The following is an 18471-nucleotide window of genomic DNA, read 5'->3' on the forward strand; positions in this document are numbered from 1 at the left end:
CTGTAATCTGACTGGTCTTAAATTGTAACCCAAGTCCAGTTATATACTGGTTATTTATAACATTATTTAATGTTGATATATTGATGTTTTCGGTTAGGAGACTTTACCAGCCGTATGTAGTTCATCCCCTCACTGTTAGCGCAAAGTTGGGGTCACACAATGTACAGGATGTTTTAAGATGTGCTAGCATTCAATTTTCCCTTCACGTGAACTAAAACACTCAAACCTCCAAAAATCTCCACAAACTTATGTCCATATAGTGTATTTATTAGAAGGTAACGTGACTCCACGATAGCATTTATGTTATTAACTCCAGGAAAGTTTAAAAAAGAGCCATAAGTGAGAAACTGTTTACAGCTGCTGTAATCCAAGCGATAACAGACATCAAAAAAATATTTATATATATATATATATATATATATATATATATATATATATATATATATATATATATATATATATATATATATAAAAAGATTAAACAGTGCGAGGTCAATATCTAATAAATAAACCAAGAGTACTGGTAGCTTTGTATGCTACGAGGAATAAAACTGCTATAGAACGATAGTCGACATTTCGGGAGGTATTCGCATTACACCATTATGATGATGATTATTTATTTCCTTCAAAACACATTTGTTGTTCCTGTCTGTTTGATATCATACTGGAAGGACTGTACCATGACAACCCGGAACAATAAAAGCAGCGTTCTGACCAAGACATATTCCTCATAGCCATGAATTATTGCTGCCTTCATAACAGTCTATTGTATTCACTGATGTTCATCTCTCATGCCATGTAAATTATCGGAAGACCTCGTATATCTTTTGGTTATTACATTGCCAAGTTGACATGCTTTGGATGTGTGTGTTCGGGAAGACTCGGCTTGGTGCACACGGATGTGTGATATCCTGTCTGTCTCTCTTCAAGCCTCTCCTGACATACAGATCAACATCTGGCCTACTCAGCGCTGTCAAAGCGCCACTCAAACGAATGCGCTCGGCTTTAAGGTCTGTATCAGCGTTTGAAGTTTCTCCAAGTGCCTTCAAATGTCTCGAGTGTGTGCTGAAGTCCAGTGAGGTGTTATAGGAAAGTGTGATATAATACTGGTGTTCGGGTTGCTGTACTGAATGGAAACATTAGGCTTGGAAAAGCTTCTTGTTTGGCTGAATCGGTATGAAATATATACTTCGAGCACTTATCAACAAAATGTTCTGGGTTTGAATAATTCACACTGGATTCGAAACCAGAACATAGAGATTCCATCAAATGTGAATTTGGTGAATTCAGAGTTACTACCACCAGCCCAATGCCACCGACTTTCCCTAAATTGGCATTCCAGCGACATTTGCCAATGCTAAGAATATATTTAAAAGGACAATTGTGTATTTTTTTCTGTTTATAGCTCTGACCAGAAATAACACATGCCTCCAAACTTCACCCTATTTGCTCATAAATGGCATTAGACTGTAGCATACAACTATAACTATATCATCCTTATTTTCCTAACTTCTAAATTTAACATGCATTAAAAATCCTGCAGGGGTTCTGTTCACACACTCTCAAAAAGTTCACTGTAGTTTGTCTTCTAGGAAATTCAGCTCAGTATTTCAACATTTTCATGATGATCAGTGATTTCCTTTAGAAAGAGGACCAGAGATCCAGCAGAAATGTACACACCTCAACATCAAATCTGCAACATTGATCTGTATTTGGATTTAAACCAAAAGTGGGCAAAACCTCAAAAGTACTTTTTTATTTATTTTTTATAAATATGTACCCTACTGCCAATAACTTTCTGATCACATGGGAATTTTTGCTGTAGCCAGTGGAATTAGGTAGGAAGGATACATTATAAGTGGTAACTCAGAGGTTAAGATGTTGGACTGATCGAAAGATTATAAGTTTAAATTCAAGCATCATCTTGCCATTGCTTGGCCCTTAACCCTTAACTGCTCGATTGCATAAGTGACTCTGCATAAAGATGTTTGCCAAATGTCATTAATGTAATTTTCCTGGTGTGGCTGGGATTTGAACAAACAATCTTTGGATCCAAAGTCCAATGCCTTACCCACGAAGGTACCAAATTTCCAGTAATGGATCCAAGGCCTCATGCTCACTTCTGGTCTCAACCTGACACTCTGTATAGTGTAACCATTTTTTTAAATTGTGCATCTATTCATATGTTTAAGTATTTGTTTAAAACCAATTAACTCACGGATTCCCAAACTACAGCCCACCCCCACATTTGGAACGGCCCTCTAAATAATGCCAGAGACATATTTTGGAATATAAATGTATGTTTTACGCATTTGATAATAAAGGTTTCCAGAAATCCCAAAGGATAGTTTTTCCGGCTTCCGGCCAGGCCTGATTCGCTCTAGAGGCGAATCACTGTTAGAGGCGAATCTGTTGATTAATTGGTTATCGGCAAGTGCGATCCATCATAGGTATCGTTGAATCCACTGACGGTTGACCTCTAGTTACTAGCCTAATTTTCTGAGATTTGGCAATCAACCATATGCATAAGTAAGTAAATGTTTTATGAAAAAGTTTATGAAAAAATGATCATTATGAGAGTAATAATGCTCTTTTAATATGCTAAACATAATGCATTACAACAAACTAATCTAGCAAAAGGAGGTTCAATAAAAACATTTCAAATCATAATAAAATCTCCACATTAATAATACTGGTGGTCACGCCGGCCCATGTTATTTTCTGTTACAGACGGAAAGGAAAAATTACGTGGCTCTCACAGAAAAAAGATGAATGTCATGGACCCCTGCATTAACTGTTGATTCTGAACATCTTATTTATATCACCAATTTCTATGTCTAATACATAGAACACTCAAACAGCTGTTTCTCCTCTGTACATAGCACTGCTGCTAACTGCACTATTCCGGCTTGAGGATTTCAAAGAATGCCAAAAGTAATGCTGTGAAATGAATCGGAACGTCTGATTAATCTTCCTTTCACTTCGTGAAGGTGTCTTAAGATGACTGATCATCTTGCATCAAGCCATCTTTCCAAACTGCCTTAAGCTTGACGTATAGGGTGCGAGTCGAAAAGCTGTGCAAGAGGAGTTGGTAGCAATAGAGAGAAAGAAAGATGGAGACGGAGTAACAAGTGTGCATTCCTCGGCTGCAGCTGTCTCGGGTCTGAGCTAATGGGTTCGCATCAGCGCTAGTCAGATTAGATTGCAGCACGTTTCGCTGAGAATGTGAGCGTGTGACCTGTAAACGGCAAATACAGAGGCAAACCTATCTGCAAGACGGCGTATTAGCAAAATGAATAAACTTGATGGACGCCCTATTTCTCCGAGGCACCTTGTTAACTCAGAATGGGCAATTAATCCTCGTTCGTTTTGTCTTTGTGTGGTTTGGCTTACTTTACGTAGAAATCCAGATGCCGTGGAAACTCTAGCTTTCCTGCCAGGATCTTCTGATAGATGCCGAAGGGATTGTCATCGAAAAACGGCGGGTACCTGCGAAAATATCAGTGCCGTGATTAGTGTGGATAAGAAGACCATAACTTTAAAACACCTTCACAACAGAGAACAACCTGACAGTTTGCAAATGAACGTGGAATAAAGTAAAATCGGTTTGCTTTCTTTCCTACTGCAAAAAGATTATTGTGTCAGATTACTGTTGAAAAACCGTGAAGTAATGAAGACTAATGTAGAGCACTCGGTCTTGTTGGCAGGACTACTGAATTAGTTAAATCTGTGTAAAGTGACGAGGAGTAACAAATGATGTGTCTCCGGTTGCTCAGTTACGGTAATGCTTCTTCCAATACTGAAAAATATTGGCGCCTTGGTTAGGATGACCTATAAAGCCACCGTGTCTGTCAATTCCTTATTCACGCTATTCACACTATGTCACACAATGCACAGGACGTATTCCTGCAGTATTTATAGTCCTGTGTGCGTTTATTAAGAGTTTATTTTAAATTCTTGCAGAGGAGAAGAATATGTGTTCCATATTCAGGAGTATGAACTTTAAGTGTATGTTTGGGTGGATGATTGGATGTATAAATGAATTTCTGGATAGATATATGGATGAATAGATGGATGGATTTTTGTTTGTTTAGATAAACATTTGTTTGTTTGTTTTAGATGGATGATGGATGTTTGTTTGATTTGTATGGTTGGATGGTCAGTTGTTTGTTTTAGATGGATGATGGATGGATGTTTAATTGGATGGATGTATGGTCAGTTGTTTGTTTGTTTGTTTGTTTGTTTGGAATGATGGGTGTTTGATTGATTGGATGGATGTATGGTCAGTTTTTGTTTGTTTGTTTGGATGGATGGATGGATGGATGGATGGTCGGTCAGTTGTTTGTTTGGATGGATGGATGGATGGTCAGTTGTTTGTTTGTTTGGATGGATGGATCACTTTATTCATCCCAAAGAGTAATTTACATTAGAATTGAACCATGATAAGAGAATACAAGTGTAATATATATATATATATATATATATATATATATATATATATATATATATATATATATATATATATATATATATATATAGAGAGAGAGAGAGAGAGAAATAAGTAACAGATACAGTGTCATGTGAACGTAAGAGTGCAGTGGGGTATATACACATAGCTGATACAAGACAGTTATGAATAGTGGATGCTTTAGAACTACTCTAACATTTACTATGGCTCAATGAGCTAATCCCAAACCTGGTTTAGAGCAGTGTAGTGTCTCAGCATAGTGACAAACTGTTGTATAGTGTGATCGCAGTCAAGGTAAGTGACCATATTTACACTTAGTACTTCAAGACACACACTGATTACACAACATTACAAGTAATCACCTTTCTTGCGGCACCCAATTTACCTTGTTCATTTTAGCAGTCAAAATCTTACTTCCTTTTCAAATTAAAATTCACTTAAACAAGGCAGGGCTTAGAGGACCAATCATAGGAAAGGGTGGCACACTTTCTGTTAAGTGATCAGCCAAAACATTAAAATCACTGACAGCGAGACTTGTCAATGGGTGGGGTATACAGACGCAACAAGTAAACAATCACCCTCAAATTTGACGTGTTGGAAGCAGGGAAAATGGGCAAGCTTAAATTTTAGCAACTTTAAAATGGGACAAATTGTGCTGGCTACACGTGAGTCTGAGCATGTCCAAAACAGCAGGTCTTGTGCAGTGTTCCTATCAAACAGTACCAATCAAAAGTAGCCCATGGAAGCACAACCTAAACTTTGATGCAAACCAAGTAGACCCCTTCATAGCAAAGATATTCCCTAATGCCAGTGGCCTCTTTTAGCAGGATAATGTGCCATGCAAAAGATGTTTAGGAATGGTTTGAGGAACAGGACAAAGAGTTCAAGATGCTGACCCAACATCTAAGTTGCCCAGATCTCAATCTGATCGAGTATCTTTGAGGTCTACTGGACAAACAAGTTCAATCTATGGACTTTGTTTGGTTAAAGCTTGTAATTTATAGGATTTAAAAGATCTGCTGCTAGTGTCTTGGTGTCAGATACCACAGCGCACCTTCAGATCTTGTGGAGTTCATGCCTCGACAGGTCAGAGATGTTTTGGCAGCACAAGGGGTACTAGGACATTTGACTGTTATGGCTGATCGGTGTATACAGTATATATGTGGGTTATTTGTGTCACAAAACTGATATATTCACTTGTTAACCTACTGAATATCCATGCCAGTATATGTAATAATAAGACAATAACAATACCTTTGTGAAAGAAATAGTCAGCTGGTAGAAATGGAAGACTGTAGATTGATCGATTAGTGGAAGCTCTAGGTATAGGCTTGTATTAGAAAGTAAGTAAAAAATAGCTTTTATGAATAAACACAGAGTATATAAGCACCAGTGGGAAAAAAAAAAAAAAACTGGTTCCAGATCAGGGATTTCACCATCATGATGCCTTTGTGCGAAATCATATAGCTTGGTTACAGTAATGGATTTAGCAGCAGGGCTGCCGACACAAAGCGAATTCTAAAGCCAAGCAATGAAAAATGGCAAGAAAGCATAAGACATTTTAAGCTATTTTAACTAGGGGTTAGTGACGCAGAGTAGAAACAAATTAGATAGTTTGGATTGCGCAACCTGAACGTGCTTTTTCCAACACTGCAGGTATTTGGAATTTCCAAAACCATGACAAAGGCAGGGAAGGATAAGATGGGTGGGTGTGGATGGAAATGTCCAAAACTATGTCCATTATCAGGCTTGGACCACAACAACATTGGCACGCTGTGCTATTACACCTGCATAAGGGTATAATAAGCCTAAAGAAGCACAGCCTTAACGCATGTTGACAGTTGGCTCAATGCAAAAGCAGCAGGTGGAAGCACTTAATGTGAGTGCAGTTGACTAGAGTACAGCATCAAAGCAAGCTTTTCTCACCAGAGCCAGTGTAAAACTACTCATTATTGTGACTCCATTCGTGAAAGCCCGTCCAGGTTGAAAGGAACACCCATTAATGCTTAGGAAATCAGGCTCTCGTGCTGAAAACCCATTATTGGACAATTGTCAGAGGTTTTTATAAGTCGGCTTCCTGTAAGATCAAAAAGAAAGCAATGTACTCATAACAAGTGGGGAGCTATCGATAATCTTTACCTTTAGCCCTTACACAGCCTGGAGGTGTGTTTGGGGTCATTGTCCTGATGAAAAATAAATAATGGTCCAACTAAACGCAAACCGGATGGAATAGCATGCCGCTGCAAGCTGCTGTGGTAGCCATGCTGGTTCAGTATGCCTTCAATTTTGAATAAATCCCCAACAGTGTCACCAGCAAAGCACCCCCACACCATCACACCTCCTCCTCCATGCTTCACGGTGGGAACCAGGCATGTAGAGTCCATCCGTTCACCTTTTCTGCGTCGCACAAAGACACGGTGGTTGAAACCAAAGATCTCAAATTTGGACTCATCAGAACAAAGCACAGATTTTTACTGGTCTAATGTCCATTCCTTGTGTTCTTTAGCCCAAACAAGTCTCTTCTGCTTGTTGCCTTTCTTTAGCAGTGGTTTCCTAGCAGATATTCTACCATGAAGGCCTGATTCACACAGTCTCCTCTTAACAGTTGTTATAGAGATGTGTCTGCTGCTAGAACTCTGTGTGCCATTGACCTGGTCTCTAATCTGAGCTGCTGTTAACCTGCGATTTCTGAGGCTGGTGACTCGGATGAACTTATCCTCCGCAGCAGAGGTGACTCTTGGTCTTCATTTCCTGGGGCGGTCCATGTGAGCCAGTTTCTTTGTAGCGCTTGATGGTTTTTGTGACTGCACTTGGGGACACTTTTAAAGTTTTCCCAATTTTTTCGGACTGACTGATCTTCATTTCTTTAAGTAATGATGGCCACTCGTTTTTCTGTACTTAGTTGCATTTTTCTTGCCATAATACAAATTCTAACAGTCTATTCAGTAGGACTATCAGCTGTGTATCCACCTGACTTCTGCACAACACAACTGATGGTCCCAACCCCATTTATAAGGCAAGAAATCACACTTATTAAACCTGACAGGGCACACCTGTGAAGTGAAAACCATTTCACAAGGTGACTACCTCTTGAAGCTCATCAAGAGAACGCCAAGAGTGTGCAAAGCAGTAATCAAAGCAAAAGGTGGCTACTTTGAAGAACCTAGAATATGACATATTTTCAGTTGTTTCACACTTTTTTGTTATGTATATAATTCCACATGTGCTAATTCATAGTTTTGATGCCTTCAGTGTGACTCTACAATTTTCATAGTCATGAAAATAAAGAAAACTCTTTGAATGAGAAGGTGTCCAAACTTTTGGTCTGTACTGTAAATATCTTCTTCTAGACTAATATGATGCACATTTCAATTTGTAGCCAATAATTGTATTCAAAATTAAAAAACAAAAAACATATAAGGAACGAGATTGACAAAAAACACAATCCCTTTTACTAAAGTTGTAGGACACAGAGGCTGTGCCTACTTCACTATACCCTAAAGAAGGAAACTAAGGCCACTACTTTTATATTGGAAACCAAGGCACAGAGGCCAAACCTTCTATATTTAAACCTAAGACAGAGAGGCCAGACCTTCTATACTGGAAACTGACACAGAGGCCAAACCTTCTATACTGGAAACTAAGGCACAGAGGCCAAACATTTAATACAGGAAACTAAGTCAGAGAGGCCACACCTTCAATATAGGAAACTAAGGCAAATAGGCCACATCTTCCATATAGGAAACTTAGGCAAAGAGGCCACGCCTTCTATATAGGAAACTTAGGCAAAGAGGCCACACCTTCTATATAGGAAACTTAGGCAAAGAAGCCACGCCTTCTATATAGGAAACTAAAGGCAAAGAGGTAAAACCTTCTATATAGGAAACTAAGGCAAAGAGGTCATATCTTCTTTATTGAAAACTAAGGCACAGGGGACACACCTTCTATATTCACTTTCTACTCAATGTAGCCATCAGGTACTGAGTCAATGCCTTCTTGACTAAGGTGCATAGGTCAGTTCTCTTTCACTAAATCTGACAAAGACCCCCAAAAACTGTCCCCAAAGTTCACCTAAAACAATGCTATGCATCAGCACAGGCTAAATATAGACACCGGTGCAATAAGGCGAATGGGTAAAAAAAAAAATGTTTTTACTTTCATTTAACAGGTTTTTTTTCCAGGACCACCCTGACTACCAGGAAAGACCTGCATGAATGCACTGTTAAATGCACCAGGCAGAAAACTGCGCTATTATAAAGCCTGCACTACATTTCTGAAGAGCCGGTATGAGGCCTTTGAAAAAGCATATGAGACAGAGGAACTCTATAAGCCACTTAGACTTAAATGAGTCTATAAATTTGTGTAAGACGAAGAAGGAAGGAAGGGGAGGAAAAAGAAAAGAATGGGAGCATGAGAGTGTGTGTGGCTTCAACAAGACTGGAAAAAACACCAAGGGCCAAGAGCGGGTCTCTGTCTCTCAGGACTGAACACTTCTAAAGAAGCTGGGGAGTAAGACGGGCGGGTCTCACTTTTTCCACTACGCAGTCGTCTGCAAGAAGCTGTATAGCACATTTAGAACAGAGAAAGTTCAGATGGAGGAGCTGAAGTTTATGCTACAAAAAAACTGCATAAAAAAAACGTCAAATTCAATTTAGCCAGACAAAATGGATGGAGAACACAGATTCTTAAATACATTGCGACCACAGGAACAGCTGTCTTTTGCAGCATCAGATACACGAACTGTGATGAATTGGAACAGATCACTTCTGAATCGTCAAGTGATAGAGATGCTTGAAGACCAGAAAAAATTTAGCATCTTTTCATTTTGTTCTTTACCTCAATGGATCAAGCTCAGCATTTTTTGTGACGTATTACAGTCGCATAAAAATCACCACAAAACACTTGGGCAGCTCTTTAGTTTTAACAGCTGTGAGTAATTAATAGACTTTCTGTAGTTTGAAGAATGTGAATTATTGCACAAGCAGTAATGAGAATCTGTCAAGGTTATGACGATGTATGGAGGTTACTCCAGGACAGACAGCAAAGTCCTAGCCAAGACCAGAACTGATGTGTTCTGCTTACTGTTTGATCAGATAAGCAATTCAAAATTCTAGGAAAATTTGGAGGAACTCTTATGAACATCACAGGAGCTTTCGGTTGGTTTTCACCAGAAGACATTTTTTAAAACCTCAGGGTTTTTTTTTTTAATTGGATGAGTCTTTTTTAGAATTTTAAAAACTTTAAGTAGACTTCCATCATGAAGACTTTTTCAGGATCTCAGGCCTTCAGATGGGGTTCCACCAGAAGAAATTTAACAGAGTCACATGGAGTATAAGTGGGTTTCCTTTGCAGAAACTTTTCAGGATATTGTTGTTGGATTTTCACTACAGAAACCTTTTCAGGGTCTCAGGATACTTCAGGTGGGTTATTTTTCTGAAGTTATTTTAGGTGTTTTCCCCTAGAAGGAGCCTTTTTTGGACCTTTGGAACATGGTAAATTAGTTTCAATCCCTTTTAAAAAAAAAATCAACAATCTTTAATCTTTATGTAAGCTTTGCAGACATTATCCTTGGCCTGTAGTTCTGAGTCATTTTAGCTCCAGATTCAGTACCTTGCAGTTCTGTGAACCAACTGGCCAATCTGAAGAAGGTTTTCAGAGTCTTCAAAGAAAGTTGGGAAGGAAACAACTTCCTTTTAAAGCCCATTTCTAAGCATCCTGAACGATCAGATTGCAGTATTGGGGGCAAATAAGAAAGAAAAAACACATGGATTTTCAAAAAGGAGTAAAATTTTTGATATCAAGAAAGTGAAAGAAATTTCTGTTTAAACGGAAAAAGAACGGAAGAAAAAAACCGAATGATGGCTCAATTTTAGGTTGGGGGCAACTCTATACCTAAACTGATTGAAATACCTGACTCCAGTGGTAGGTGCTCATTATTCTGGGGGTTAAGCTGTTTTTTTCATCAATTGACTGAACTGTTTAAACTATTTGTTCAATTCAAATACCTCCCCACATACATCTGTTCAAATAGAAAATATGTAGGATAATATCATTTGAATGTAGATGCTGAGCTTCTAAACAAGCTATAAACACGTTAGTTATGGAACAGTAGAGAAAATCAAACGAGCGTTTAGATTTGGATGCTGGATGTATTATATTTTCTGAGCAAACATTACCTTGCTTGCCAAGGAAAGCCCGGCGCGTTTGAGTTACCATGTGGCGACAAGGTGATTCGTTTTATAGCACAGACGAGTTCTCGGAACAGAGAGAATGATCAGGGACCTATAGGCTTCGCAGCTGGACAAGCAAAAATGAAATGCCTGTGTTTAAGCTGTGTCTAGTGGTCATGCTCGGGTGCTTACAAGGGTATCTGGAGGGCAGCTTTGAAAAATAACAGCGCCAGATGCAGACTAATATTTCAGCAAGATCAAATCTAATTACCAATTGTCTGACAAATATATGTGACTGCCATGTAATACGCTAGTATTTTTTTCATAAATTAAGCTCCAGGCCTGTATTTACTTGGCTGGATGTTATTAAATATCGACCAGATGTAAATACAGAATGATCTTAAAAGGAAAACGATGCAGTTACTTATTGAAGTGTTGATTTGCTCTCCAGTGTTTGAATTGTTCTGCTGCATATTAATCTCAGTGTCATTTTGGATAATTCATTGGATAAAAAGCTTAAATAATAATAATAAAATATCTTCTCCAAACTGGATGCACACAATTGTAGATGATGTCTTTAGATGCAGTAGCATTCCATTTGCCCTTCATTTGAACTAGGAGACCCAAACCTGTTCCAGCATGACATTATCCCTGTGCCCAAAGCCAGCTTCATGAAGATGTGCTGTACATGGGTTTGCAGTGGAAGATCTCCTACTATAGAGCTCTGATCTCAATCCTATTAAACACCTATGGTATGAATTAGAAAGCCGACTGCACCCCAGGCCTCTGATGTTGCATCCACGCTGCTCTTAAATTATTAAATAATTTCTGCTAGCAAACAAAACCGGGCCAGATGTCAGATGACACATCAGTCCTGAGCCATAGAAAAGCTGGCATTGTCTCACAGTTCCTTTGCTAACATGGTAGTGTTTGTGGTCCTTTATAGTGTTGGGTCATTCATGAACGAGTCTTTCTCGAATGTGATTCAGAAGAACGAGTCTTTCTCGAATGTGATTCAGAAGAACGAGTCTTTCTCGAATGTGATTCAGAAGAACGAGTCTTTCTCGAATGTGATTCAGAAGAACGAGTCTTTCTCGAATGTGATTCAGAAGAACGAGTCTTTCTCGAATGTGATTCAGAAGAACGAGTCTTTCTCGAATGTGATTCAGAAGAACGAGTCTTTCTCGAATGTGATTCAGAAGAACGAGTCTTTCTCGAATGTGATTCAGAAGAACGAGTCTTTCTCGAATGTGATTCAGAAAAACGAGTCTTTCTCGAATGTGATTCAGTCGTCTTAAAAAGGATTCGTTCATTTTCTATTGGACGAGCATGGCATCGCAAAATCTCTGTTGGTTATGTACAGAAAACTAAATTGAGTAGTTTACCGCTTGACTCTTCTAGTCCGAGTCGTTCGTTCTTTTACAACATGACTCAAACAGACGCTATGCAGTGCATTACACAGAAAACAGAAGTGAGTGGTTCATCTTGCGAATCCTCTGGTCCGAGTCGTTCGTTCGTTTGTCACGTGAATCCCATAAAGGTATAATTAATTATTCGAACTATAGTCAATGTTGGTGTATGACCTGCTTATTGAAAATGTAACATTTTATTTTTGATCACAGAAACAAAACTAACTAAATTACAAAAAAAAGGTTTGATTCAGTCAGTAGAAAAAAGTCAGTACAATGATCCGATCTCTGGTTGTCTCAAAGTGAAGATGAGTGCTGCCCTCTGATGGTGTACATTTTCCATGCTCATATTGTTCCTTTATGTTTCTCTCACTGTTACTGTACTCTGTATTACTGAGGCAATTGATGGACAACATCTAATAACCCAGTCTATGTGTGTTTGTGTGTGTGTGTGTGTGTGTGTGTGTTCACTCACCCAGCAAGCATTTCAAAAATGAGGACCCCCAGAGCCCACCAGTCCACTGCCCGGCCATGACCTTTACTCTGGATCACCTCTGGAGCTAAATATTCAGGAGTGCCGCACAGAGTCCAAGTCCTGAGCGGAGTTACAAAAAACTTCATTAGACAAATTTACACTGTATGATAATTATCTTTATTATTGGAACACCTGCCATATGTGGTTCTTGCCCAAACTTTTACCACAAAAATATTAAAGACATAAAATCAGATATCAGCATGACAAGCTCAATCTTAATGAACACCTTTGGGATGGAGTGGAACACTGACCGCACCCCAGGCCTCCTCACCTCACCTTCATCAGCACCTGAATCACTAACACCCTTGTGGCTGAATGAGCACAAATCTCAAACACTCTCCATATTCTAATGCAACATCTTCACAGATGAGTGGAGGATATTACAGCAAATAGAGATTAAATGTGGAATGAGATGTTTAAAAAGCACATACCAATCTTAAGCTCAGGTGCCTACAAACTTTTGTTCATATTGTATATTAGTAGTGTGTAACAAACAGGAGAACTGACGTGCCATACAATTCTCTGTTTTTTATACACACACACACACACACACACACACACACACACACACACACACACACACATGTACACACATATTAGGGCTGTCAATCGATTAACACATATAATCGCGATCAATTGCAACTTAATCGCACATTATTATCAGTTCTAAATGCACCTTGAATTAATACTTTTTTTAAATATTCAAATCAACATGGCTAATTATGGATGATTTATGCGAACGCATGCCAACATGGTGCATGAAGACAAAATATTCTTGTAAACGTTTTAAGTATTTATGCGGTTTTAAATTATGTAAATCATCAGGACACCAAACTTTTGCCACGTTTCCACACGGACGTTTCTACACGGAGATTTCGGTAAAACAAATGTTTAATGATTAAATATGACTTTTCGGTGGAATTTTCTGTTTATTTATTCATTATTTTTTTATATCTGAGTAAAGGAAGGACGTCATAAATAAACGTGTGTTGCGTTAAAAGTTAAATTTGTAAAAAAAAAAATTTTCTTGCTTTCTATTTTTTTTAGAAAAAAGTCCAAACAGAGATTCGCTCTGCGTTACTCGAACGACAATTAGTGGCGTTAAAATACATTTCCGCTGACGTGTTCGTTTTGACAGCCCTTACGTCGTTACTGATGGCGTGATCACAGATGAAGACATTGTATCAAGTGTGCAGTCAGCACAGGCAAGCACATCTGCACAAAGCATTTTAGACTTTGTAAAGAAACCATAGTAACCGCGTGTAGGATACTTTTCAGAGCTGTGTGTCAGAGTGAAATGACTCGAGTATTTAATGTTGACACTGGTTAGCTGTTTGTAAAAACGAACTACACCCCGCACGTTTTTTGTGATTTTGTGAGCGATCTTTGTGTTTGCAATGTTGGAGAATATAATAAAGGTTTGTATTGAGAATTGACGGTGGTTTGTATTGAGAATACTGGTGAATCTCTGCTGTTAGTTGGTGCACATATGCCTTTTGATGTTAGCAAACATGTATGTAGATTTTTATAACATGCCTTCATCAAACAAATCACGGCAACGCTGTTGTGTAAAAAAACCTCCAAAAACACGTGCATGTACATTCTCATTTATTAACGCACATCATGTACATAAAGAAATTTCAAGCACGTTAATATATTGCCGCCATATTGCTTTATCTCGATCATCGGTTACCTCTACGCTTTACCGGGTTCCACTCTATATATATATATATATATATATATATATATATATATATATATATATATATATATATATATATATATATATATATATATATATAAATAATATAACCTCCTAGATATTTGAAAATACACTCCAGTTCATTTCACATTTCTTATCCATTATCGGAATCTATCTGGGGGGGGGGGGGGGGGGGATAAATAAATTAGTAAATAAATAACAGCCGCTTTGAGATGTTTTCCCATCTTATGTGTAGGCTGCACAGAACACGGGTGGGATATAATGAGACGATTTGTGCCGCGTATTCCCAATTTATTAGCTTTTATTAGGTCCACTTGTCTATCGCGCGGTGTGTCGCGCGCGTTTCCTTTTCCATAAAGAGTGATTTCCTGTTATTGAACGCCAAATAGGTGTAGCTAATAATCTGACGGCTCTGTTTATGGAGCTCGGTCATGGATAAAAACAAACAAACAAATAAATAAATACATTCATACACATTTAAAAAGCTGAATGTGAATTCCACTGCGAATCGATTCGATTACCATTTCCATGCATACGAGAGCTTCTCATCGTCTGATTGGCAGTGGAGAAGACTTACTGTTCCGCACTAACGACCTCTTTTTACACTAAGAACTAGCCGCTTGGCGGATTGGTGCGTTTCTGATAACCAGACAAATGGACCCATTTAAAAGAAAAATCTGTAAAAAATCCGTTTTGAAGTGCAGCTCCTTGTATCCTCTTGTGACTAGTGGCAATTTCACATAAATATATTTCTCACTCTTGGGGTTTTTGTAATGTTTTCATGGTTTATAAATCACCCAGATGAGGATGGGTTCTCCTTTTGAGTCTGGTTTCTCTCAAGATTTCTTCCTCATACCATTTAAGGGAGTTTTTCTTGCTACAGTACAGAGACATAGATGTTTGGAAGCCACAAATCATGGCAGAAAAAAGTAAAACTCATGGGAACTCATAGTGGCTTATTGAGGTCGTAGCTTAGTGGTTACGACATTGATCTCTGAATCTGAAGGTCATGAGTTAAAATCCCAGTCACACCAAGCTGCCACTCCTGGGTCCTCAACGCTATAGCGTCTCGGTCGTATGGATCATAAAAGAAAAGGGTGTCTGGCATAAATGTAAATGTACTAAACCATCAGGGAGCAGTAAAAATCTAAATCATTGACTGTCTTAATCTACAATCCGTCTGATCGTAAATCGCACGGGGTTTTATGTATTCACTTCGAATCACACTCGTGCAAATGAATGAGCATTTAGTCCATCAGACACAGGGATATGTTTGCCCTGGTTTCTGATCCTATTATTAGAAATAGTGATTAAAAATGCGATTGGGTGTCTGATGTATTCTCGTTCGGAGGGGTGTACGCCGAAGCTGGCGGGGTCGCGGCGCACTTTTGGGATTTTAATGGGATTTTAATGAACGCTTTAATACTTAGTCACGTAGAGAAAAGCTTTCTTCGCATATCCCAGAGATGTTAGGAACTAGGGGTAGCCATGAGAGTCAGGGGCCTTGCTTAAGGGCCCAACAGTGGGCTGGAACTCCTGAGCTTATGATCAGTAACCCAGTGTATATTTATCCGTTTGATGTAAAAAAAAAATTACACGCATTCGACCCACTAAGAGCGCCAGTAACCAAATCCGGAGAAAATGTACAAGGACACGTTCCATTAGGCTCGTCCTCATATTACGTTCTCGAGCATCAGGAGTGCGAACTTTAATTCTGAGGAACTCATTTTCTTCCAAAAAACGAAGAAAAAAAAAAAAAACAACCAAACAAAAACAAACAAAATTAAAAAGGTTCCAGTATCTCAGGCGCGCTGGGTGACTGGATGTGATTTTTAGAAGAGCACTCCGGTTAAAACTGAGACTGTCTGTGTGGAAATGCCTGCAGTAAATGATGCGCTGTAGTCGTGCTGGGCTCGCTGTGGCCCCTCGCTGCTGCTCGGCTGAGGTTTCATTCTCTCAGCTGTGGGAGGGCGTCTAGTGCTGTCAGGAGACTCGCTTAGTCGCTGTGGTGATGCCGATTTTGTGTGGACACTGGGAAAGGTACCTCCCGCGTTTCTCTCTCGGTCTCAAACGTACATACATACATATATTTATATATAATTATTAGTAGATGCGCCGATATACTTTTACTATTTAGAAAGTAACCAATAATTTATACGTAGATTGACGTATCAACACTATAGAGACCGAGGCGTGTCCTGAGAGTCGCATAGAATACAGAGTTAATACAGAAAGAGTTAAGATTTTGAGTGTGTGCTTGTTTAGATTTGTGCTCATTCACCCAAAAGGGTGTTAGTAAAGTCAAACATTGATGTATGTGAGATGAGGAGGCCTGGAGTGTAGTCAGAATTCCAAATATTCCCAAAGGTGTTCAAGACGGTTGTCTATAGCAGGAGATCTTCCCCTCCAACCTATTTTGATTTGAACTCTACCAGATTTGAACTCTACCAGATCCAAAGACATCCTATACAATTGTGTGTGGTAACAGTTTTGGGTAAGAACGACGTATGGCTTTAAAAGTCTGGTGTCCCAATACGTTTGTCCACTAGCCATAACGTGCATCAGCCACTGGGGGGCAGTGTTTATACATTGCAAAATTCCACACAATCAGACAAGCGGGCCTTTCAGTTGTTTTGCGCTTTCCTGTTCTAGAACTAGGTCAGTTGCACATCGGAGAACATCCTTCTCTAAATCTATTCCTCTCTCCCTGGTCTGTAATGGGCGAAAATGACATCTCGGCCCGATAGGTTTAAATGCACGAGGGTCAGCTCGGGCTGCAAAACACCCGGGTATCTTTTTTTTTTTTCCTTTTACATTTGAGTGATGCTTACAGGGCTGCTGCTGGGGGTGTGGTGGGGGGGTTTAAATTTCACTCAGGTTATTTAGAAACCGGTGGCTTTCTCTTCAGGGAGAAATAACCGTGCAAGCAGACAGGGCGAGGAGTTAGAAGTCTTGCAACAGCCTTTTCTGCGCAAAATTAAACCTTTTTTATTACATCAAGCCTGATATGTACTTTGTTCCAGTCCCAGCACAGTATACACCACGACTACGGATGCTTTGTCCGTCGGCTTTCTACGTCTGAAGCTTATTTTCTGAACTAAACGTGTGAATGGATCCAGTGCCCTTAATGTACATGTGTATTTTCACATTTGTATCTGAACATTTAAATATCGTTTCTATTACGGGCCCAAACGGACAAAAAGCAATCCATGGTGTTATTCCATACATCAGAATTGTAATCGAAAGAAATTGTTTTGCTCCAAGATAATCTAATTGCACAAATTGAATCGTCCCGATTAACGTCCTTTCAGTTCCGATGGACATTTAAGTGGCCGCGATAACGTCAAATGACCGAAATCATCGGCTGTTCGACTAATTTCAGCACTTCCTGCATCGTGATTGGTCGGTTGCGTGTGCCGACGGCGTTACCGCACGCGTTCCACATGCGTGCGTGCTGTTACTGGATCCTCGGCGTGGCAAAAAACTAGTAAATAAATGAATGACTGACTGTTGCTCTTTATAGTGTTTCTGCTATCGAAAATACAAGAAGGCGACCGACACCTAGATCTTTATATTCATAGTTAAAACAGCACTCTTTAGAAAAAAGCGCCTCTATCGTGCTGTTATTTGCGCATAAAAGAATTCTGAACCCGCTGGAGGCAAGGAAGGAAATAAAAGCAGGTGTAGGTAGTTATTAGGATTAAACCGACGCATACAAAAGAAAGCAGGCTTGCCAAATCCACCCCTGGAGGTGTGTTAACCCACAACACTTAGCAGTATTAAGAAGCCTGTTTAAGACCGGGTGTAATACGTACAACTGCTGCACGTGTAAATAAGTGCGGGAGCATTTTGTGTTCTCGTACCGATCTGAAAGTTTCTTGGCGAAGCCGAAGTCGGTGAGGCGGATATGGCCTTCGCGGTCCAGCAGGATGTTCTCGGGCTTCAGGTCCCTGTAGACGATCTCTTTGGAGTGCAGGTACTCGATGGCGCACACTATCTCGGCTGAGTAGAAGAGTCCGGCGCTGTTGCTGAAGCGGCCGCGGTTGCGCAGGTAGCTGAAGAGTTCGCCGCCTGGTACGTAGTCCAGTAGCATGTACAGGAAACGCTCGTCGTGGTGCGTCCAGAACCTACACGCAGAAACGGGGCTTGAAATGACAGAATACAGA

The 18471-nt window shown here is 39.5% G+C and overlaps 1 protein-coding gene and 1 long non-coding RNA gene across 2 annotated transcripts in view; one reads left to right on the forward strand and one right to left on the reverse strand.

Annotated features, from left to right (window-relative positions):
• The window catches only part of LOC310716079, a 243664-nt gene that overhangs the window by 107864 nt on the left and 117329 nt on the right, over positions 1–18471 (forward strand). The gene's annotated exons all lie outside the window — the stretch shown is intronic.
• Positions 1–18471, reverse strand: part of prkx (protein kinase X-linked) — a 44637-nt gene that overhangs the window by 4199 nt on the left and 21967 nt on the right. The window contains exons 3-5 of the mRNA XM_083522845.1: positions 18169–18432; positions 12523–12642; positions 3394–3489 (exon numbers count right to left, since the gene is read on the reverse strand). Of these exons, the coding sequence (XP_083378971.1) occupies positions 3394–3489; positions 12523–12642; positions 18169–18432 (480 nt within the window). The remainder of the gene's footprint in view (positions 1–3393; positions 3490–12522; positions 12643–18168; positions 18433–18471) is intronic.

This window comes from Silurus aristotelis, assembly GCF_946808225.1.
Source record: "Silurus aristotelis genome assembly, chromosome: 20".
In the NCBI taxonomy this organism is placed as follows: Eukaryota; Metazoa; Chordata; class Actinopteri; order Siluriformes; family Siluridae; genus Silurus; species Silurus aristotelis.